The sequence below is a fragment of the Protopterus annectens genome, chromosome 1.part1, assembly GCF_019279795.1.
Source record: "Protopterus annectens isolate FY-2018-M chromosome 1.part1, PAN1.0, whole genome shotgun sequence".
Lineage (NCBI taxonomy): Eukaryota > Metazoa > Chordata > Ceratodontiformes > Protopteridae > Protopterus > Protopterus annectens.
In genome coordinates, this window is record NC_056726.1 from 1,967,435,270 (window position 1) to 1,967,460,035 (window position 24,766).

The 24,766-nt window shown below is 40.2% G+C and overlaps 1 protein-coding gene across 2 annotated transcripts in view; it reads right to left on the reverse strand.

Annotated features, from left to right (window-relative positions):
* Positions 1–24,766, reverse strand: part of BABAM2 (BRISC and BRCA1 A complex member 2) — a 2,993,168-nt gene that overhangs the window by 2,754,537 nt on the left and 213,865 nt on the right. For both annotated transcript variants that reach the window (XM_044085207.1, XM_044085201.1), the window contains exon 2: positions 8,800–8,982. In XM_044085207.1, coding sequence (XP_043941142.1) covers positions 8,800–8,927 — 128 coding nt within the window. In that variant the 5' untranslated portion in view covers positions 8,928–8,982. The remainder of the gene's footprint in view (positions 1–8,799; positions 8,983–24,766) is intronic.

The following is a 24,766-nucleotide window of genomic DNA, read 5'->3' on the forward strand; positions in this document are numbered from 1 at the left end:
AATTTACCAGTTCAGACCTACGACCAGACCCTTCAAAGCAAACCACCATTCTCAAGATGCCAGCTCCAGACAATGTTCAAGGCCTGCAACATTTTCTTGGCATGGTTAACTACCTAGGCAAGTTCCTTCCAGATTTGAGCAAACTATCAGCACCACTTAGAGAGATAACATGTAAAGATGTATCCTGGTCTTGGTTAGAGCAACACCAAAGAGAATTTGATGTTCTGAAAAAGAGAATTGCTAGTCCATCCATTCTCAGATACTATGATGTTCACAAACCAGTCACTCTTTCATGCGATTCTTCGAAATTTGGTCTTGGTGCAGTCATTCTACAAGAGGGTTAACCTGCTGCCTATGCATCGAGAACCCAACGAAAATGGAATGCAGTATGCTCAGATTGAGAAATAATGTTTTGCAATTGTGTTTGCATGTTTAAAGTTCCATGATTAAGTTCATGGTAGACCTATCTGAATCAACACAGACAAACAACCTCTAGTCACTATTTTGAGAAAGCCTATGTATACAGCTCCAGCCAGATTGCAATGTATGATGCTGAGATTGCAAAAGTATAATTTTACTCTTGTGTACAAGAAAAGCAAACTTCTTTATCTTGCTGACACATTATCCAGATCACCCAGGAACAACATGAGAATGACAACCTTGATTTTGATGTCATGAAAGTGAGAATTTTTTCTTGCACACGTCCTGATGAGCTGAGAGATCACACAGCCACACATCCATTTTTACAAAAGTTCAACCATTTTATCAATAAAGGATGGCCGTCAGAGCAATCTAGTTTATCTCAAGAAGAGCAACTTTATTTTCCATACAGAGATGAGATTTTGTCTGACAAAAGTATAATTATGAAAGGTCAGAAAGTGATTGTTCTGAAGTCCTTGCAACCAGAGTATATAACTATCTTGCATCGTGGTCACTCAGAAACAGCTCTATCAAAAGAAAGGCAAGAGGTCTAGTATTTTGGCCTTCTGTGTCACAAGACATTGAGAGAATATTTTTATCTTGTTCATTGTGTAATAGTACAAAGCCACATCAGCAAAAAGAACCACTTCAGCTAAACCAGATTCCTGAACTACCTTGGTCGACAGTAGCTACCGACATTTTCGAGTGTTAGTAGACATTATTTGGTATTAGTAGACTCTTACTCCAATTGGTTTAAGATTGACCTACTTCCCAACTTAGCATCCAGTTACTGTCATTACTAAGATGAAGTGTCATTTTGCAGTCCATGGTAGTCCGCACAAAGTTATTTCTGACAATGGCAAGCAGTTTGCAAGCCAACAGCTCAAAAGGTTTGCCGAAGAATGGGACTTTAATCATGTCATGAGTACCCCTGAGTATCCGCAGACAAAGGGTTTGGTAAGAAGAGGGGTGACAGGCTATATCTACCCCTTCTGAAAAAAGGGATGAATACTGAGAATAATAATTGTGATTTTTCAAGTAAAGAAAAAGAATTTGGTAAAGGTATGATCGTGACTTGATGGTCTTGCTATAGGACGGGTTTTTAATAAGAATTGGGAGACTTTTACCATTAGTGAATTTAATGATAAAATAGTGATAAACCCGCATATGTATTTAAAAGGTGCAAGGCTGTTCAGAATTGGATGGGAATGGACAGGGGAGAATCAAGAAAACTTACAAACAGAATAGGTACCTATAAATGTAGACGATGCAAGCAATGTCTGTACATAAAAGAGGGGACTGAAATTAATATTCCAGAAACTAAAATAATTCATAAGATTATAGGAGACTAATAGGCAATCAACCCGGAGGTAATTTTAAGCTTAGCCATTTCATCCCAATTTAATACCATAGAAATGTTAGTCAGTACCAAAGACTGCATTTAGTGATGACTGCTTGTGTCCAGGAAGGGTGTGGGCTCTATCCCCTTACTTCAAACCCTGCATACTGACAGCAAGGCCCAATGCATGTTCACCTGCAAAAAACTATGTGGTCTGCAATAACATTTACACAGGCTCCCACTAAAAACATTGTAGATATAAAGTTACATTTAATAGATATTTTGACTACCACCTCCTGAATGGGATTTATGCAGGCATTTGGAAAACTTGTTACTTTTTCTATATAGGGAAAACAACTCAGAAACTTTTTGCTCACATTAAAGAACACAATGCTGCTAAGAAAAAAGATTTCAGCAATGCCCTGGCAAAACATAGTGTGAACTGCATGAACTTAGAAATGTTTAAATTTTTTGTGCTCGAGCAGGTTGATAGTTTTGTAGGGTATGTTAACTCTTACTTTGAAGTAAGAGAATTAAAATGGCAACTTTTGCTCAATGCAGAAAATTCCCCAGGCATTAATGACAATCTTAATGTCATATGTGCCTTGAGATGGTTCACATAACCACTCCCCTAGTCATGCTTCTGTACTTCCTGATAGGTTGCTTACAATTTTATTGCTCCATGCATCATTTTCTTTTATTTATCCTTTGTTTATCGACACTATAAAGTCGAAGGTGAGGTGATTTTTGTACATATGTTTTTGATGAAGTCAAGATGCTAATAAAAGGACAAAAGTGCTAAAACTACTAGTCCGAGCCCGTATTTTTTCAGAATGGTCATTTGAAGTTTTTTTTTTTTATTTTTTTAAGTCTCTTCTAAAAGTTTTTGCTGGTATACATACACACACACACACACATATATATATATATATATATATATATATATATATATATATATATATATATATATATAGATATATAGATATATATATCTGTATCTATATCTGTATCTATCTATCTATCTATATATATATATATATATATATATATATATATATATATATATATATAGATATAGATATACATATATAGATATATAAATATAGATATATCCAATATATATATATATAGAGAGAGAGATATCTATATATATCTATAATATATCTATACATATATATATATATATATATATATATATATATATATATATATATATATATGCACACACACACAGATATATATATATATATATATATACACATATATATATATATATATATATATACATATACACATATACACATATATAATATATAGTAGATCTGAATGCTTCATTTTATTTATGTTTTGACATTTCCACATCTAAGCAGTATAATTTCTTGAAAAGACGCTTGATGGGTAAATTTGAAAACACTCAGTTGTGGAATTTTTGTATTGTATAAACTCCTCCAAAATTATTTCTGGTCCAATCAAAAAAAAAAAAAAAAAAAAAACACAAATTTCGTCCTCCAGGGGAACCTAGTATACAGATTCCAATATTCTGCAAATGTAAATGTAAAAAATATATCTACATTTCCATTCAGCCATAACCACTTTTGCAAAGATGGGGGCATATGCAGCCCCCATTGCTAATCCACTCTTTTGTTGATAAAATTAATGCTCAGAAAATATTTATTATATTTTAAAACCAACTCCATCAGATCAACTAAAACATTAATATCACAAGTTGATAAATCACTCTCTAATGTGGTATGTTCATTAAACCACTCTAAACCCATTTGATGTGGTATGGAAATAAATAAATACAAAAGTTATGTTCTCACCAGAAATGGATCTGCATTGTCCACTTCCATTCCTCCTCAACTGATATGTTTCAGATCCAACCTTGAATTGGCACAGCTGCTTTCACTAGATTCATGGATCCAACTCTCAGGTTCCTCCCTTACTCATAATGTCCCACCAACCCAATGTACCTCAGACTGAGTCTGCTACTCTCAAAAAGCAACATCTTCTTCTATACAGAATAAATTAAGAAGAAACAGCAGTGATAAAACTGGAGCTCAAACAAGGAATGACAGGTTCCCCAAGAAAAATCCCTTAGTTGTCCTCCAGGAAGAAAGGGAAGGTTAAGAGGGTGGGAAATTGACAACACAGATCCATCACTATGGTGAGTGCATAACTTTTATATCTGATGTAATTTTCATTCATTCCTCAACTGATGAGACAAAGTTCCCAACTAGATGAGACTTGAGTGGTCTTCATGGAAGGATATTTTGGAGTGCTGCAAAGCCAAAGGCAGCTCTTTTCCTAGAAATCAAGTCCATCTGTAATGAGCATTAAAGTTCAACTTGAGGCCTATTTATGCCTGGATGAGATAAACTCACTGGATGAGAGAGGAGGCCTGGACTGGGTTCCAAGATCCACAGAGATTACAGAAAATGAGGCCACAGAAGGGAAAACCATATTTGATGAGGCTAAAAGGGTGGAATGAGGATTACTGTTCTCTTCAACTGGTAGGCTTTCTGCAGAAACTTGGGAAGTAGAGGTAATGAGGAATAAGCATATAGGAGACTGGAGGGCCAATTGTGAACAAGAGCATCTCTTGGGTGACTCCCCCCAGAGAAGGGATCAGGGTGAAGAACCTGCTGCACTTGTTGAGGGAGAGAAGCAAAGAGATGCCAATATGGCTGGACCCATCAACGGAAAATTATTTTTGCCACTGAGTGACAACTCATGCAGCATCAGAATGGACCTGTTTAGCATGGCTGCAAACACATTAGATTTCCCCAATATATGCGCTGCAATGAGAAAGCAACCAGAAGAGATTGCCCATTGCCACACTCTCACTGCCTTTAGGCAACAGGATAAGAGCTGGTTCTCCCCCTGTCTGGTGATTTACCAGACCACAGACATACTGTCTGACTGGATTGCAATTCTCCTGGTGGGGAGAGCATCTTGAAAAGCCTGCAACACTAGAAGGACGGCTCTCATCTCCAGGACACTGATATGCAAACTGGTCTCTTGAGAGGACCATGTACCTTGGGCTGTCCTTCCCAAGAAATGCCCCCTCACCCCAGGTGGAAGGTGTCTGTAATTACTGTGGCTTCTGGGACAGGCAAAACAAAAAGATGGCTCTGAGAAATTTTGTTTGAACGGATCCATCAAAGTAGGTGTTCCTTGCTAACTTGTTGAATCTTGACTGTGGTGTACAAGGACTATTGAAGAAAAGACCACTGAACTGAAAGAGTCCACTGAAGAATCTGCATAGGATATCTGGCCAATAGGACTACAGTTACCACTGCTGCCATGGACTCTAAGGCTTGCAAGACTAGTCATGCTGGAGGAGAAGCATGTGAGATCACTTCCTTTACCTGGGGTCTGAGGGATTGTAATCTTGTTGAGGGAAGAGATGCTATCTGATTGACTGTGTTTAGATAAGCACCTATGAATTCCAGGTTCTGCATAGGAGTGAGATGAGACTTGTTATAGTTGACTTTGGTACCCAGATGGTGACAACAGGTGTAAGTAGTCTCTTGCTTATAGAAGTAGATGCCTGGTCAGAACAGTCAATAACCAGTCCATTTAGTGAATACCCTGAGGGCTGTGGTGAGACCTGAGCATAGAACCCAGAACTGGTAATGACTTGTTCCCAGCCACAACTGCAGATATCTTCTGGAGTATCTGCTGATTTTGATGTGATAGTACACATCCTGAAGATCTATCGAGCGCATCCAATCGTCCTTTTGCAACAGGGGGTAAAATGCACTAAACCGCGACCATCCGGAACATTGAATATTTTATGTACTGATTTAATTCGCTGAGATCCAGAATGGGTCTCAAATCCCCAGTCTTTTTTAGCAATAAAAAGAATATCGAATACATTCTGGATCCTATCTGGTCTTGGGGGACTTCTTAGATGCACATCTCTAAACTGTACATATTTTTGCAGAATTTTGGTCTACTTTTCATTAAATTGTGTTTTTCTAGCAAATTAGTAGCAAATCATTAAAGACTGAAGTTAGAAAATAATGACAGACATTTGCAAAATTTTGCTAATGCAAAACCTATTATTCTATTAACTTTCTAAGCTTTAAGAGCAATATTTAAAAATCATCCCTATTTCTGGGCATTTGTCCTGATTTCTTGCTCTAAGAGGTTGACAGGTATGCTTGGAGGTCTCTCTTTCTAGCAGCTTTTGTATTTCCAGATATGATACTTCCCTCTGATCAAACGGAACATTGGGGAACTTCCTCATTTTGATGTGAGGAGCTTGGGAAAATGGTATGAAATAACCTCTGGACAGATCCTCCGCACCCAGGTATCTGTTGTGATGGACGTCCAGTCTTCTAGGTGCAGTGAGAAGCACCCCCCCCCCCGACTGCCTCTACAGAAAAGCAGCCCATCAACCTTTCAGGAATGCTGATAGGGTTTTCCATGAAGGAATCCCTGAAACCCTGGTTTTGTGGATCAGCTCTGTTGCAAGGATGACATCTTTTGTCAGAGAGTTACAACTCTGCCTCTGGGAAAGGACCTTGGGACTTACGAAACCACATTTTCCTACCTCCTTGTTGTTTTCATGCAAAGGATCTCTGAGGAGTATAGAAAGAGATCTCAATAGCAGACAAGGTCTTTCCTTCTTGCTCACTTCTGAAGAGCATTTCCTTCGTCTTTGTGCCAAACAGAGAAGATCCACCAAATGGTGTACTAATGAATGAAGACTTGAGGGGCTCTGCAAAATTGCACCATCACATCCAAGCATGTCTCCTGATGGCCATACCTGAACCTTCCACCCTTGAGGTATTCCCTGCAGCACAGGAAATCAACCTCAGGGATGCATTAGATATAGACTGAAGGGTGGCCAGTTGTGAAGAAACCTTATTATGGTCCTCGACATGGACCTGGAAAGAGATTTGGAAAGCTCCTTTGTCAACTCTCCTTGCAATGTGGTAAAGTATGCCAAATAATTCAGTGACTGCAGGGCAAAAGTCATTGCGGTACATATGCTTTCCAAATTTGTCCAAGGCTCTAGACTCCTTGTTAGTGGGTGGGTGGCTAAAAATATATCTGGTCACTTAGGAATTGGATCCACAGTATCTGATTTCTTCCATGCACTACATGAGACAAGATCTAGTAGCATCTTCAGCTGGAATGGTCACTTAAGACGTAGCTGGGCCAGACTTGAAGGCATCCAGAAACACTAACTTATCCTGGGAAAGGTTCTGAAGACCATCCACCTTTAAAAGTTCCAGTGAAGAAGACATCCTCAGGTGGAGATCTGGGGGACCCTTCCCTTTCATCATAATCAGTGTCCTCAGTGAGAGATTCCTGAGGGAAATCCAAGTGTCTCCTTTGACGTGTCCTCTTCCTAGGGGCCTCATCAGTGGGATGGTCTGGTGAGGTATAAGAAGTGGCACAGGAGTCCCTAGGGACTGACTGGACACTCATTTGGGTAGGCTGTCCCAGTGGGATAGAGTCGAAAGGCTCAGAACTCAAGTGCAATGGTGGAACAGAAACAGATCTGAGGGAGGCAAGGATATCCTTTTTCTAGGCAGAGAAAAAGCATTCTCCACTATGAACCTCAAATGCAGAGGATCTAGGAGAAACAGAAAGTGACATACCGGGCAGCAGCACTGGAGTCAAAGATCCCTGTGCTGATGAGTTTTGAACTCCCTGAGATCACCTACTTGAGGAGGGAGTTGGATTTGAGGTGTCCAGCACAAAAGCACCTGGGGAAACGTATGGCTCTGATGACTTCAAAGTTAACTCTAACCATGGTCAAAGACAAAGAATGACCTGTCTTCAGATCAGATGAGGACATCCTCAAGGATCTTGAATCTAGGGACTCCAAAACCACAGGACAGATTGGAGAGGGAGATACGATTATTGGGCCAGTGGAGGACAGGTTCAATGGGAGTCTGGATTACCCCCCACTTGGATCTGAGCTCTGACGAACTTCCTCATCATCCTATCCACCTCTGCTTCAGACACTTTCCTGGAGTACCTAACAGAGATAGATGTTGGCCTAAAATGTCTCCTCAGAGATTCTTGAGGAAAAGGTGAGTGGAGCACAGGAGAGATCAGTTCCGGCAAAAATCTTGGCAATCAGATCCAAGGCAACATAGGCTTTGATAAAGTATCCGAAGGTGTTGATCTTTTTTGAGATTTCTGCAGGAGACTCGGAGGATGAAGCTGATGTGGTACAATGGTCCAGGGACCTCTTCTTAGGGTCTTTATCCTTTGGGGATCTCTTTTCAGACCTCTTGGAGGAGTGTTGAGCCCCAGTAGCTAGAGAGGAACAGGAAGAGGGAAGAAGGCCTTTCAATACTAACTTAGTATTCCAGTCACTAACCGCTCTGGAATTAGAGCCAGCACAAATGGAGAAATCGGTTTCTAAATGGTCACTCCCAAACAGTAGACACATTCCTTGTAGGCATCAGAACTGGGGATCGTATGCTCACAGAAAGCGCATTTGCTTAATCAACAGACAGTTTTTGAACGACCTTGTACTGCTACAAAATATCATTGGAATAATGCTAAAAAATCGACCATCTTGTTGCATAAAACGGCAATATTTTTAAGGTAATCCCTTCACCAAAGGAATTTTTTCGGAAGACTATCTCAGGAGATGGAAATAAAAGCTGTAAGCAGTGACTGATTCAGTAAACAGCATTGAAAACTAGAGGGAAAAACCTCAAAGATAAGTTAAGCTTTAATTACTGAGAATAACCACACTCAAAAGTGAAGAACGAGACCAGGAAAAAGACAGGTATAATACAGGCAGTAGTTTCAAAAATATAAGGATCTCTGTATTAAATAATGTTGTCTAAAAGGGACAAGTGTGTCCAGTGAGCTTATCCAGTAAACAAATGTTTAAAGAGAATAAATAAATACATATTTAAGTTTCCAAAAAAGAAAATAAAAGTAAACAAGACATCATGTGGTTATTTTATTAGAAAACTTGATAACGTAGTAAACCAGCTAAACTCAAACACATTTATATCACAGTTTTGATTTTACAACCTTAAATACAAAGTACTCACCCAGACTTCAGATCTGTTATTCGTAAACAGTTAGTAGCATCCAGACCAATTTTTCCATTCCTGATCACACAAGAAATAAATGGAGAAAGTGCTGGAGAAATTTTGTTCAATGCAATCTCAGGGGACATATTAACCTGTTTCTTAAGCTGCACAATACCACAGTGGCGAAGGAACTTTTTAGCACTGCAAAAAGAAATTAAATAAACTTTGCACAATATTCATTTTTTCCTAAATGCAGTTTTACATTTAAAAGTGCTAAATAAGCATACAAGTAACAAAACTGTTTTTTTCATTTAGACAAGAAACATTTTTGCAACGTGGAACCCATGCCAAATACTAGACTGTCTGCACTTTGCAATAACATGCACATAGGCCTCTGAACACCCGTTTGTAACTAGTAATGCATACAAAAATAACAAAATGGTTAATAATAATCAGTACAAATAAATGCGTTTCCTGGTGAATGTAAAAATCTGCTTCAGGATAGCTGTATTAAATAAATTCTCCACAATGACATCCTGTTATAGTAAACTCTTGGTTAACCGGTACCCGTGGGGATTGGTAGATGCCAGATAACTGTAGTTTCTGGTTGCTTGAGAGTTGCTATTAAAACAGGCCTGACTAATACTGTACCCTATACTATTTGTTTGGTTTGACTTGTCCTTAGGTTGAGGGGAGGGAATTTATTCCTTTCTTCCATTTTAAAACTCTAAAAATGTAAGATCTGTTTCTGCGGGGGGGGGGGGGGGGGCAAAAAGTGCAACACATGGAAATTGTACTGTATTTCTTCTATTTTTTTTCTGGTTGCTTGAGTTCTGGTTAACTGAGAGTTTACTGTATACTTAACTATGGTGCCACTACAACATGTTGTCTTGTATAATTGTTCACTGTTGTTAAAAGTTAGAGTTGGGTTGGCAAGATGTGGAATGTCTAAAAGAGTAAGACTAATGCCAAAATATTAAGTCAGGACAAGTCAAGTTTAGAAATATTCAAAAAACAAAAAGTACTGAAAAGTGAATGGAAACTTGGGCAAGACAGATATGCAAGTTAAAAGTTTAACAGTTAAAAGAAGTAAAATTAAGAGTCTGTTCAGCTGCATATACAGGAATCCATACAGAATAACCTAGGTGACTGAATGTTTTTTTTTTTTAATTGACTTTAGGACCAACTATTATGGCCCTTCTGGAAAAAGGAAGTACAGCCTAAGGGAGGGTAAGAGCAAGGTGGATAAGATCAAAAGACCTGTACTCTTTATTGACCTCTCAAAAGCCTTCGATATGGTTAACCATCACCTTCTTTTGGATATACTTAAATCTCCCTCACTTGATACACAGGCACTACACTAGTTTAAGTCCTACCTAGGAAAAAGAAAATAAGCTGTGCTCTGGGACAATGAACGTCCCACACACCTTCCTGTTTCCCTTGGTGTACCTCAGGGCTCTATCTTAGGCCCTCTCTCCTATTCTCCATTTTTACTAATGATCTAAATCTAACAATTCCTCAAGCTACCTGCATACAATATGCAGATGATTCTACGTTAATTTGCTCTGCTACTTCCTTACCCAGAAAGTATTTAGTAAAGTTGAAAGTTGGTTCCTACAATGCTGCCGTCTCCTGAACGTCAAAAAAAAACAAAATTATTGCTCTACAATCCTACAATAAAGTCCTCTAAATTAGACCTTACAGTGACATCCAAAATTGGTACTGGAATATCTCTGGAACCAACCACCAAACTCTTAGGTGTGACAATAGACCATAACCTTACCTTTGACATACACATCAATACCACCATAAAATCACTTAACAGAAAGCTAGGCACCCTTTACAGAATTAAACCCTACCTTACCCCCACAGCCAGAACTACTATTGCCCACACCCATCTCATCTCCACACTACTCTATGCCTTTCCCATTTATACCAATCTTTCAAAAAGCTATCTCAACAAACTGGTCACTTATAACAACATAGCTAGATTTGCCACAAACCCCCCATTTAGAACCCACCATTGTCAGAATCTAAAACGACTTGGATGGTTAGAACTCAAAAATCAACTACTATTTCAACAACTTACTATCACACACAAGATCTTATACCATCCTACCAATACTCCAATACTACCTAGTCTTATCACCCCCTACAAAAATCTCACAACCCTTCGTTCGGCCAGTAGGTTGCTAGTAACTATACATACCAAGAACAAGGCTGGGGACACACTGTTCTCAAACACTGTAGGGAAATCTTGGAACCTGCTCCCCAGGGAACTCTCATCTCTCTACTCTACATCTCTATTCAAAAAGCAACTTAAAGAATATCTTCCAACTCACTGGCTATGCCCTTGCACAAATCCTGACTAAAACTCTCCTCCTTCATTTTTATGGTTAGTTTTCTTAACACTGTCATCTTATCTCCTATTAAACTCTGTGAATATGTGATTTTCAGCCTACTAAAGTTACTACTAACACTGCCTTTTCTTAATCTGCCACAGAGCTTACTCTTGCTTAGCAAGCTCTCTTCTGTATAAACATGACTCTACCTTAGTCTTTTTGAATTATAGCTTGTATATAATTGTAAGCTATATTAGTACTATGCTGTTATGTAAAAATCTTGTTTTCGTCTTGTAACTATGCACTGTGACTTTAACTGTAGTGGAGCTTTTCTCCCTGGGTCTCTACTGAAAATGGACATGTGTCCAGCTAGACTAGCCCGGTCAACAAATGTAAAATAAAATGTAAAATAAATAAAATAAAAGACCAAGTAGCCTTGGAGTATCTATGCATCTATAAAGAATGCTGTAGAAGGAGGAAGGTTGTCATAATGGTTTACCTTACAGACACAAGATGTAGGGTTTGATACTCATGAGGGATAATTGGGTAGGCTTAAAATGGCTCACAAGGGCAGTTAGCCTACTACTAACCTATGAAAAAATGAAACAATGAAATGAGATACACAACATTTACAGTCATCTAAGACTACTGCAAAGGGTGAAGCACAGGTGTAGAAAAAGCTAAGTTAAACCACCTCAATATATTCACACCTCACCTACTATACACAACACCTCCTCCTTCTTCTACCACTATAGATAAGGATCACTCTAGAATTCTGACTGTGTCTTAAAGGCATCCAGAGCTTGTGGCCTTACCACAGTATCATTATAGTTAACTCTACCCAGATGAGCAAGGATAAAGAGACAGTAAGTTGTTTCTAAAGTGCTACTATCTGTGATGCAACCAGGGCACTCGGATGCTTTCATCCCAAGTACGCCTATAACCTGACCTTTGCAAACATGGGAGTTAACAAACTTAGGTGATTCATCTTTGAAGATATGAAGAAAGACATGATGGAACTCTCAACATGTGTATATGCGACTGGGAAACAGACGATCTTAAATATGCCTGTGTGCATGGGGGGTTGCTGTGGACTGACAACTGGTAACATGAGAGGTTTGCCACCAGTCAAAACATGTATCTACACCTCTCACAAGTAGACTTGGTGTGCTTGGTAATAAATGATAGGTTGTTAGCTAATACAAGGCAGTTGCTGCACTACTGCAGGGTACCCAGTGCTAATAGGATGGCAAAAGATGATGTTAGGGCAGGCTTAATGGAGTTTAGATACTATGTGGACAGTAACAAGATACAGTAGATCAGGGTACAATACAGATTGAGGTATATTAGTACTAGTTCAGGTACAATATGGATAGAAAAGAGACAATAACAGTAGGATATTATATGGACAGTAATTTAAGGCAAAAGGCAGACAATCAAACCATATACTATTTACACACTATTGCAGGAGAGGACTCAGGCTAAAGGCCCTTGTGCCAAAACATTCAGCAACACAATACAAGAATTCGAAGGAGACACTAATCAGTATAGCTGCTATCCATAGGCATGGGATACAATATACCAAGAGTGACACAGAGTACAAGCAAATGTGGTATAAAACAGCAGCAAAATAGTAAGCAGAGAAGCAGAACAATAGATAGCAAGTGATACAAGGACACATGCATGAGTGATGCAGTATTTGCATGGGGCTGCAATCTGTTCATCAATGAACATCTGCTGGATGGACTGGATTTTTATATAATCGAAGCAGAATATAAAAATCAAGTGCTCACGGCGTCTCTGTATGTTTTTGCACAGCTATACATGCAATGCAGCCTTGTTCTGCTCAGAGCAAATGCAGCATTGTACAGCTCAGATTAAAACAAAGGGAAAGCCATGTAATGCTACAAAAATTAAACGCAAAAACAAGAAGCCAAGAGACACCAGGATAACCAATACTCATATACAAAATACTCAAAACACAGCAAATTTACCTTTTCTCACAAGAGTAAACTGCAAGATTAGTCCCAGATGTGAAAGATACTATCCCATAACATGGAACACACTTCTCAATACAAAGGTAAAATCATTTAAAAAAAAAAATCTCTGGATGGATCATAAAACAGTCATATCCCTTAAATACGTCTATTCACATGTGCAGTGTTGTGCAGCAAAGTTCAAACAAACAAAAAGCCACACAAGGGCCAGCAAAAATTAATGCAAACTGAAAGCCAACACACTGCCAACAGAAACTAGAAGTGCTAGAAAGCTACTAGCAAATAATTGTGCAAAACTCTCAAAATATCCCTATCACATGGGAAAACTGCAAGATTAATTGCAAGCATAAAAAATATCATTAGTAGTTAATTCAAGTCTCAGTATTACCTTAAAAATGTTAGTGGCTCAGGTGCTTGATAGTGCCAGCTGGGGTAGCTAGGTATGTCTATTCATGGACAAAGGCAGGTTGGAGATGGCCACAAACTTCAATAGTCCACTTGGAGGAGATGCATGGCCTTGGAGCAGGCATTTAGCTCAAAAAGCCACTGGTGATGGTGATAGTCTTCACAGTGGATGCACAGGAGCATGCACCCATGTGAGAATGGACTGTAAACTTCTGTGATGATGCAGGCTGCTTGCCTTCCTGCCCGAGGAGGTACCATTAGATAAACATACAAATGCCCTCATTGCTGGGATGCAAGTGAGGACACAAACAACCTGTATGACTGCCCCTCTGGATGGTTGTCTTTCTAGTGGGTCTTGGGACTTCCTACCATTGGGGGATGAACGTTAACCAGTCCTGTAGAGTGAGTGGGTGGGGGGATTTAAAAAAAGAAACTAAAAAGGTGTTTCCTCGATATTGAATGAATCAGAGGGTTGCTAAATGCAGGGAATGTAATCAAATCCATAAATCTGTCTATGTAGCGTTGTGCAGCTGAGCTCAAAACAGCAAGTGTTAACAAGCTATCAGCAAATCACACTCTGAACACTTCATGTTCCCCTCCTCTCACAAGAGAGGACTGCAAGAATTAAAAAGTCGTGGAGGCAATAGCCATAAGAAATTGAATCAGGAAGGTTAGTAAATAGCTTCTTATGGGTAGCAAAGGAAATATTCTAGCAAACACACTCCAGTCTTATTATTTCAAAAATCTCAGATAACAGGAGTCAGACTTTATCATTTCATTGCTCCATAAATGGAATAATGCATTTAAATAGAATATAGCAAGTGTTCAGTTTTAAAGCTTTTAATAGGTTTATAGTTAAGTACTAGACTAGCTGCCCTTGCAGGCCATTTTAAGAGTAGCCAGTTTACCTTCAAAAGATGAGAATCAAACCCTGTACCTTGTGTGTCTGTGAGCTAAAAACCTTAACTATGCCAACGCACAACCCCCTTATGCCAACCTCCAATCAATTTTTCTCCATTTAACTCCGTAATACAACATAAACTGTTACATTTAGCACACCTGTACACAGAAAAAAATTATCTTGGCTCTGAAAAATTAATTTGCACAGCTGTCAGTAGGCTGTGATATCATGTGGTAGAATATTATTGATCGGGCAATGTCCTAGAAAGTACAGTTTTGTACCTACCATAAATGTAGATGTCCGAGAGGAATGCATCTGCAGTCCTTACAAATGGGTTGTCCTGTCGTCAGGCAGCCCTTCGGTCGGCCGGATTCCAAAGTCTGGGTCCGGCTTCGGCTGGTGTCGCACTTCACCCGACGTCATTGCGGCAGTTTTCGGGTATAAAGGCATCAGACAACGCCATTTTCCTCAGTGTTTCTTGTCCCAGATGCCAGGTGCCCTCTTGGTAGGCTAAATTTGGATAAATGTCAAAGTTTCCAAATAATAGAGAGCAAACACACAAAATAAACATGTATGTACATATATACAAACAAATACACCATAATAGATCCCCCCCAAGCTAGCTGAAGATTGGTAAGTACCCTAGGAGTACCTCAGAGGGGAAGGAGGGAGGGTAATCCTGACTGCAGATGCATTCCTCTCGGACATCTACATTTATGGTAGGTACAAAACTGTACTATGTCCTTCAAGGATGCATCTGCAGTCCTTACAAATGGGTAGAATACCATAGCTAAACTAGGGGAGGAGGAAATGAGAATAGATTATGGTGTAGTCAGGATCCCTTGCAAAACAGCAGTGGGAAAGCCAGCACGGGATCTAGAGAATAGAGGTAAGTTATAATGCTTGGCAAATGTATGCACGGAGGTCCAAGTAGCAGCCTCTATAATGTCTTTGGTAGCCACTCCTCGTAAGAAAGCTGTGGTAGTGGCTGTGGCCCTTGTGGAGTGAGGCCTGATGTTCTCTGGAGTTTTCTTTCCATGGTAGGAGTAACAAAATCTAATGCAATTTCCTATCCATTTGGAGATTGTCTGTTTAGAAATTGGTTTTCCTTCTTTTCCTGTTGCATAAGCTACCAGAAGCTGGTCAGTTCTTCTATTGTTTTTTGTCCTGTCCAGGTAGTAGCGTAATTGCCTGTGTACATCCAAGGTATGTAAAAGCTTTTCTCCCCTGTTCTGTGGATTGGGGAAGAATGTAGGAAGGTGGATAGCCTGATTTAAAGAGACTCTGGATACCACCTTAGGCATAAATGTAGGATTTGTTCTCATGGACACTATCTTGATGGAAGATCAGGAAGGGTTGTACTGCCATTAATGCTTGTAGTTCAGAGACCCTTCTTGATGAAGTTATTGCCAGCAGGAAGGCAGTCTTCCAGGATAAGTATTGCAAGTCTGCTGTAGCTGCTGGCTCGAAAGGAGGCAGAGTCAGTTTTTCTAGCACAAAGTTCAAGTCCCATGCTGGCAATGGAGGTTTCCTGGGAGGTTTTACATTTTTAATTCCCCTCAGAAACTGTCTGAGCAGAGGATGCGAGAAGACAGGAGGATCCAAGCTGTATTGTGCTGAAATAGCTGATGCATGTATCTTGATGGAGGAATAGGATAGGCCTGTGTGGTAGAGCTCAGCCAAGTACTCCAGGATGTTGGCTATGTTCACCAGTGTCGCATCTTGCCCTTTTGCAGCGCTCCAGATGATATATCTTTTCCATTTTGCTGCATAATTCTTTCTTGTTGAAGGTCTACGAGCCTCCAGGATTATGTCCTTAACCCTTTGGGATAAATTTGTGCTAATTTCTGTCATGTAATGTTCCAGGCAGTTAGTTGCAGAGTTTTTAGGCTTGGATGCAGAATGTTGTAGTTGTTCTGTGTCAGCAGTAATGGGATCAGTGGTAGCTTCCATATTTGTTCCCTGGACATGCTCCTCAGGAGTGGGTACCAATGTTGTCTTGGCCAGTCTGGGGCTATCAGAATGATCCTCGGACGTTCCTCTTTGATCTTGAGAAGCACTTTGTGCATCAAAGGAAGTGGTGGGAATGCGTATGCTGTCATGCTTTTCCAACTGAAGGATAGGGAGTCCACCTTCCAAGCAAGTGGGTGGTAAGTCCTTGTGCAGAATTTCTTTAACTGGTGATTGTATGGGGATGCAAACAAGTCTATTTGTGGTAATCCCCATTTCCTTGTGATGGCTTTGAAGATGTCCGGATGCAGCATCCATTCGTGGGCATCTGTTATAGTTCTGCTTAAGTCTGCTAGAATGTTTTCCTTCCCTGGAACATAAATTGCCTGTAACTGAAGGTTGTAACCCAGAGCCACATCCCATAGGTCTAGTGCCAGCCGGCATAGGGGGTATGAGTGTGTGCCTCCCTGTTTGTTGATGTACCACATAACTGTGGTGTTGTCTGTCCTTATTAACAGCTGGCCTTCGTGGAGAAGAGGTCTGAATGCCTGGATTGCCAATTTTACTGCCATCATTTCTTATAGATTTATGTGCAGATGCAGTTGGTCTTGAGTCCATAGGCCTTGAATGCACTTGTCCATCATGTGTGCCCCCCAACCGAGGTCTGAGGCATCTGTCGTGATAGTTTGTCTTGGATGACTTTTGCTGAAGGGCAGTCCTGTGTTTGATTGACAGGCCTGTGCCCACCATAATAACTCTTGTTTCAGGCATGGGATCATTGGAATTTTGGTTTCCAAGCTGTGCTTGTGCTGAGACCACAAATTCTTTAGGTACCACTGTAGCTTTCTCATATGAAGCCTGGCATGAGGGACCAGAATTATGCAGGATGCCATGAAGCCTAGAGCTTGTAACACTTTTCTTGCAGTTAGGTGGCTCTGCTTTGTTAATGGCAAAAAGTAGAGAGGAAGTTGTTCTTTCTTTTCTGCAGTTAGAAATGCCATTTGTTTGGATGTGTCCAGTTCTGCACCCAGAAAGGTTATTATTTGGGATGGAATCAGCCTTGACTTTTCTGAATTGACTGTGTATCCCAGGGCTTGAAGCAGGTAGATGACTCTTTGTAAGTCTTCTGTTAATTTGTTTTTGTTGTCCGCTTGTATCAGGCAGTCGTCCAGGTAGGGATAGATTTGAATTCCCTGAAGTCTGCAATGAGCGATTACTGATGCCAGGCATTTCGTGAACACTCTGGGCGCAGTAGATAAGCCAAAGGGCAATGCTGAGAATTGATAATGCTCTGATCCTGCAAGAAATCTGAGGTATCTTCTGCAAATTGGTCTGATGGGGACGTGCAGGTATGCCTCCTTGAGATCTAGAGTTATCAGCCAAGACTCCTTGTCCAGCATGGGAAGAAGCTGCTGTAGAGTCAGCATTTTGAATTTTGGAACAATGAGGAATGTGTTTAGAGCGGACAGATCTAGAATAGGCCTCCATTTGTTTTCTTTCTTGGTACCAGGAAGAGCCTGGAGTAAAATCCCTTCCCTTGCTCCATAGATGGTACCTTTTCCACAGCTCTCATTCTTAATAATTGAGATATTTGTTTTAGAGCTTCTGCCCTTTGAGTAGGTGGTAGGTTTGGCATTCCTCTCTTTCCTGGTAGAGTATGGAAATGGAACCTGTAACCTTGGTCTATAGTTTGCAAAATCCATTTTTCTCTTGTAATGCAGTGCCAGTTTCTTGAAAATAAGGTTAGCTTTCCGCCTAAGGGTGCTTCTAGTTGTTCCCTGGTAGGCGGTGTCACCGCCAAGTCAATGTGATTGAGTTGTTGTAGTGGTGGTGGCTGTGTCCGTGCCTCGTTGGTTGGTACCCTGCCACTGGCGACCCCTGTAGGCACCTCTGGTTTGGTTTCTGCCTCTGGAGCGCCTATTCCTGCCTCTTTGTGCCTTAGAGGACTCCGGAAAGGACCAATTCTTGGAGGGCCAATTCCTGCTAAACCTTGGAGGTTGAACTTGTAAGAAATCTTTTACGGTTTGCACAGATTTTGCTTTCTCTTCCATCTTTTTGAGAACCTGTTGTGCGGGGGCATCAAATAAATTGACCTTGTCCACAGGTGCATCCAAAAGCTTAGATTTGATATGGTCTGGTAATGCCTGTTCTTTCAACCATGCATGCCTCCTGATAACTGTGCCTGTCATGGCTGATCTAAAGGAAGCCTCCAGTGCATCATAGCCACATTTTAAAGAATGGTTACTAACCTGCTGAATGTTATGTAACATTTCTTGAACATACTTTTTATCTAAAGATTCTTCAGAGGACAGCTTTTTAGTCAACTGGTCAAGCATAAACTCTTGATATTGAATCATATGGAATTGGCAATTCAAAGCTCTAGCTGACAAAGTAGCAGAGGTGTAAACATTTTTACCCCATCTCTCTAAGGACCTGGAACCCCTTTCAGAGGGGAGGGGGTTTTTAGAAGAAGTAGCTGCTACAGCTTTAGGGCCCTGGGAGATAGTCTCTGGATCTGCAAAAGGGAAGTGGTGATGAGTGTCCGGGACCCTGTAGTACCTATCTGGTTTAACAGGAGCCGGAGGTAAAGTATCAGGAGAAGTGCAAGCATCATTAAATGCATCATCAACAACAGATAGAACTGGAGGAATAGCTAAAGGCCTATGCTGTGGTAAGTGTAGAAAGGTCCTAAGCCTTTTTCTTGAGTCTGAGAAATTGGCCCTGCCACTGGAATTGTTCCCTCATAGCATGCAAGGTTTCCCCAAAGGAAAATTCCTCAGGAGGAGAGGCTGAAGGGATGGACTCCTCAGCATCGGAATCTTCGTAAGGAGAATAAGAAGCTTCAGGAGGATCAGAATGTTCTGAATCATCAGAAGAATCATCTGTGGCTACTGGCTCAGGGGGCTCTGCTCTAGGTCTCTTTTCTGGAGGAGGGATAGAGGCCCTGTCTGGATGGGGCTGGGATCCTCGGATTAAAGTGATGAGATCCTGTGCCAAAGAAAGCATATGGGAGCTGGTGCTGGGCCTGTGAGAGGGGGGCTTGGCAGGCACTGGCTTGGAAGTTTTGGCTGCTTTAGCCCTGGCAAAGGCCTTAATAGACATAGCTGGAGGAGGCCTAGCAGCTCCACGTGCAGGAGTAGAAATATCTAGTGGAATGGTGTCAGATAAATCCTGTGAAATCGCAACAGAAGGCTGGATTTCAGAAGCCGTTTCTACCAGAATGGAAGAGGCCTCGGTAGAAGGCAAGTTGTCGGCTGAAGAAAGAACCGCTTGCTCGGTTTCGGCCGAAACCGAGACACTCGCGGATTGCTTGGCCGTGGTTTCAGCCAAAACCGCGGACCGCGAGTGTCGGTCCTTTTCTTTGCGTTTTTTAGTTATTTGCGTAGTCGGAGGATCCGACGGTATAATGTAGGCAAAATCGGAGCCGAAAATCTGTTCAGCAAAGTCCGAGCGACGTCTCAGCGTCCGCCGGTTAAAAGAAGCACAGGCTAGACAAGCTGCTACGTCGTGGTCTGGGCCTAAACAATGTATACAATAGGAGTGAAAATCTTTATGAGGTATTTGTTTCCCACAAGATAAACAGTTATTAACTTTCTCTGACATCGGCTGAGGCAAGAAAGAGTCCCCAACGGGGTACTTAGCTTTATAGAAGTCTTCGAAGTAGTATTCGGTAGAATTATCTCTGGATCTGACCGACCGGCACTTGCGAACAGCTTCTGCTTCGGGCGCCACGCGGCAAGAAAGACTGAGGAAAATGGCGTCGGCTGATGCCTTTATACCCGAAAACTGCCGCAATGACGTCAGGTGAAGTGCGACACCAGCCGAAGCCGGACCCAGACTTTGGAATCCGGCCGACCGAAGGGCTGCCTGACGACAGGACAACCCATTTGTAAGGACTGCAGATGCATCCTTGAAGGACATCTATTTAACCTTTCTACATACAGTTATGTTTCTTAAGCCCCTCTAGTGTAGAATACGATGCACTGCAAATACAGACCATACAACCTGGTCAAATAGGGAAGAAGGGTATAACCTGGCTAGGCTTATAAAGGCCCTAGGGCCAATAGCCTAGTAACCTCCTATGAACCTATACCACATAAGTACACTACACTTCTTTTCCTATAGTTTGATTACTTTTATATGAATGTAAATGTGCGTATGTCACAAGTGATAATTCAATAAAGGTGTTTGAAAAAAAAAAAGACTTGCTTTCCTCTTCTAAGCAACAAAAAGAATACTGGTATCGATAAATATCAGATTCTTTCCTGTTTCAAAGCAGTTTGCAGTTATTTTTCGAAACCTTGCATTTTCAGGAAACTGTTTTCTGAAGTCTGCAGCAAGAAGTAGGTGAGAGGGTGGTCAAGGTTCCATTTTTCCTAATGACTGTTGCGGAAGAAATATTTTTGTAGTGAAACTTTATGACTGTCCAATCAACACTGCTAGAAAAAAACTATGTTTGTGCATGAAACAAATGCAGATTATGGCATAAAAAAGAATGGGCCTATAATTCAAAGATTCTTTTAGCAGACCTAACAGCCGCTACACAGATGGCCTCCCAAGATAAGGACCTGAAGTCAGATGAGGCTGCAGGCTCAACACGTGGGCCGGTAAGCTTCATGAGCACAAAACATTAAGTTTAGGTGGACCCGGGTCTCTGATTGGAGATTTTAGCTGAAACGCCCTATTCAAGATGGTCTTACAGGTCTTCAAAGATTCCAGCAAAATTCAACCTTGGCCAGAATGAAAGGAAAGTTCAGGATAACTGTCAAATGAATTTTAATGTAAAAAAAAAAAAAAAAAAACACACCTGAGGCCTGAGTCAAAGATTTCTGACAGACAGCAACAAACCAGAGGACTAGAGACAGAAAAAGGGTTCAAAGCCTCATGAGCTGCCCAGAGAGAGGAAAAAAAAAGGTCCACTTCTTTTGGAAAGTTTTCTACATAGACAGTTGGTAAACAGAGGTAATGACTGTGGCCACTTTATCCGAACAATCTTGACAACTATCTTCAGAAATGAAGAAGCCAAGCAGTTAATCTTAAAGGATGCAATTCATAGATACAAGCAGTGAAAATGTTTTTAGTCCCTTTAATTTTATATACAGGTCAGACATTTTTTTTTATCAACCATAAGAGAAGTTGTGGACAATAATTAAAGAGTTGAAGGACTTTTCTGGGAGGGTAAGAGGGCAAGAGATAAGTGGGATATCATGTTCTTTCCAAAAGAACAAGATGATTTAGGATTAACTGATTTGAAGGGATATTTTAGAGCTGCACAGTAATGGTTCACACAAGCAGGACATTATAATTCAAAGCTGAAAGGGATGTTGATGATGATGATGAAGCAGTCATAAATAGTAGAAATTATTCTAAGAACCAAGCCAACATGAAAAAACAGAAAGGAGATTCTGTTAATAGGAACGACTGCAAGTAGAGGTATAGAAAATGGGCAGAGTGAGCTGGAATTTAATGGAAAAAAATGGCAAAGGAGCCAAGATATTGGGGGCAAATAACTAGAAAGGGAAATGTAATAGACTAGGATGAAACCAAGAAGTAATTTGCATTCCAGGCTACAGACTTCCTTCCCTACCAAGGAGTGATCAAGTATAGGCAAAGAAAAAGGGAATGGGGGATCCTGAGTGAAACTCATTTTCTGGTAGAGTTCTAATTGCATCTAGAACAAAAGGGGCCGTTAAAAAAAGGGATAATTAGTGGGGGTACATAAAACACTGCATGATAACTATAAGAATCAGAGGAGGTTAGAAAAATTGGGAAAAGGGCTTGGGAATCACAGTTTACAAAGGAAAAATGGGAGAACATATGTATTGCTCCCAAATATGAAACAAAGCCCGTAAAGCTTAGGATTTTTTTTTTGGCAATGTATGCATAGGCATTTTGTATAACCCAAGTGGATTTCAAAGAATTTTTCCTCAAGTAGATAGCAAATATTGGAGATATGATGTGGAAGAAAGAAGCAACTGTGAACATATATTTTGGGAATGGAGTGAGTTGGCAGATTTAAAAAATCCTCTACAAAGTACTCTGTCTGAAATATTGGGTGAGCAAATGACTAACTATGGAAATGATTCTTTTGAGCTGGGACACAGGATCTCAATTGCTTAGATGTAGTAAGACATTATTTTTAATTCTGTTGGCTGCCAAAAAAGCAATTAATAGAAAATGGAAATCAAAGTCTAAATCAACTGGATCCGAAATATTAAATACTGTAAAAAGAGATAAAATAACTGAAAAAGAGATCCTTAGAAAATAGACAAATGGAAAATGTGGGAATAACACATGCAGAATAATCTTCAGGAGGAGAACTCAGTTTTAAGGGTAGGCAGGAACTGACTAATTTATGTAATGTTTTCTTTCTTTATACAGCACATACGTTGGTCTGATGATAGTTAATGTATGTAAATGGAAAAACGTTAATATGGTTTGTTTTCTTTTCTATTAATGTATTACAGCCAAGTGCGCCTCCAGGCGTTTCTGCAGTTATCTCCTACTGCACCTCTAGGCATCAAATATTGCTTGTTCATAGTTGCATTAATAACTCCAAAACCATGCTGCACACAAGGTATCAGAATATTTTATCTTAAAGAATACACGATGGCAAACAATTTTATTGATATTTGACCTCTGTTAATGAGCATTTGCTAGACCTGTGAGGGGATAACTTTATTTTTTTAAAGGGTCAAGCCACACACACTGGGAGTTAAAGGTACACAATCGAAATAGCTGTACTGGAGGGAATGAGTTAAGTGATAATTCAAAAAGGGTGTTTAAAAAAAAAAAAAAAAAAACACAGCAGGTCAGAGCTAGATTTTCCAGAAATGTGAATCAGCAGTATCCTGGAAGGCCAAAAGCATGAGATTTTTCTAGAAGGAATCTGCCTGAGCAATAATGAAACAGTAAGAATGACTTTGGCCTTGTGTAGTCTCACTTTCTAGACGAATGCCATTATAAAAGGCAGTAAGGGAAAATGTAAAGATGACTTTTGCTTTTACCTTACCAAAGACAGACTCAAGGAAAATGGATAATATGTTTTGGTTGGAAAGGCAACGAATCTGCAAACAGAGTAATTGGAAAGGTAAAAGATTTTCCTGGCCAATGAAGACCAAGCTGACCACTTATGGAGCATATCAAGGCAAAAGCTCAGCTTTTCTACTACGGATACTGTCATCTCTGAAATGTGTTCTGCTACCAGGAGGTGAACAAGCCAGGCTACTCAATGCCTACCTGCATGGCTTTGTGACACAGCTGGCAAAATAAGAAATTCCCCTCTCCACATTTGCCAGTATACCAAAATATCATCATGTTGTTTTGACTGACTGGACAGAAACTCTAAGAGGAAAATCCTTAAAAGTTATTAGGAGATAAGAGACGGCACTTATTTCCAGAAGCTGTTATGGAGGTGAAACTGATGGTAAAAAAACTCTTTGGACCACAAGTTTACTGTAGTGCCTCTTTACCTACACAGGCACATTGGTGGTCACTGTCCCTTAACGGGTCTGTAGATAGAAGAGATACCCTGTCTGGAGATTTGCCAGATCTGTCCACCATGCTACATAACAGCAAAAAAAGCTTTGGTGATTTGAAAAGATAAGAAAATCAAGTGGGAATGTTGAAATTTACTGATATCAGAGAGTCCATTGAAAGACTCTCATGTAAAGTCTGACAAAGTTACACAAACACGGATAATATCACTAAGTCTAGAGATGTCTAGGGTCTGAATGGAGAGATAATAAAATCAGCAAGCCAAGAGTAGTAGTATTGCTGGAACGGAATTCATCCTCAAGTCTTGGTGAGTACATTCACAAGGTGGACCCTGTTTTTATAAAATCTCACCAAGGCGACAGTGATATATACACATGCATTTTATATAGCATATATCATGGGCAGAAGCAGGTTAAAAATAAAGAAAACAGCTGGGTGCACAAGTCCCATGATAAAAAAGCACCCAACACTGGTAGGTACAATGGTGCCAGGAGTAGAAGACATGGAAACATTTCTACAATGGGGCTAGGCAAGGCACAGGGAGAGAAAGACCTCCCTGTTGTAAAAGGACGTAGCAGTCCACAAAACTGACAGGCCAAGAGAGGGCCATAAAGATAAGAAAGAAATTATGTACTGTTACTACTATGCAAGAAGCTCATAATTTCTGGACAGAAGATATTTAAAAACATTAAGAGAGGAATTAGAGGAAAGAAACACACTTGCACATGAAAAACTGTCAAAAGCTTCAAAAGCAAATTGTGTTCATTTATACACAAACTCATGAAAAAACATTATACAGCCCAAGAAACATTGGGCTGTTTGGAAAAAGAAACAACTGAGGAAGTACAAAAATATAAAGAACAAAAACAAGAAATTTTTGAAAGGTACAAAAA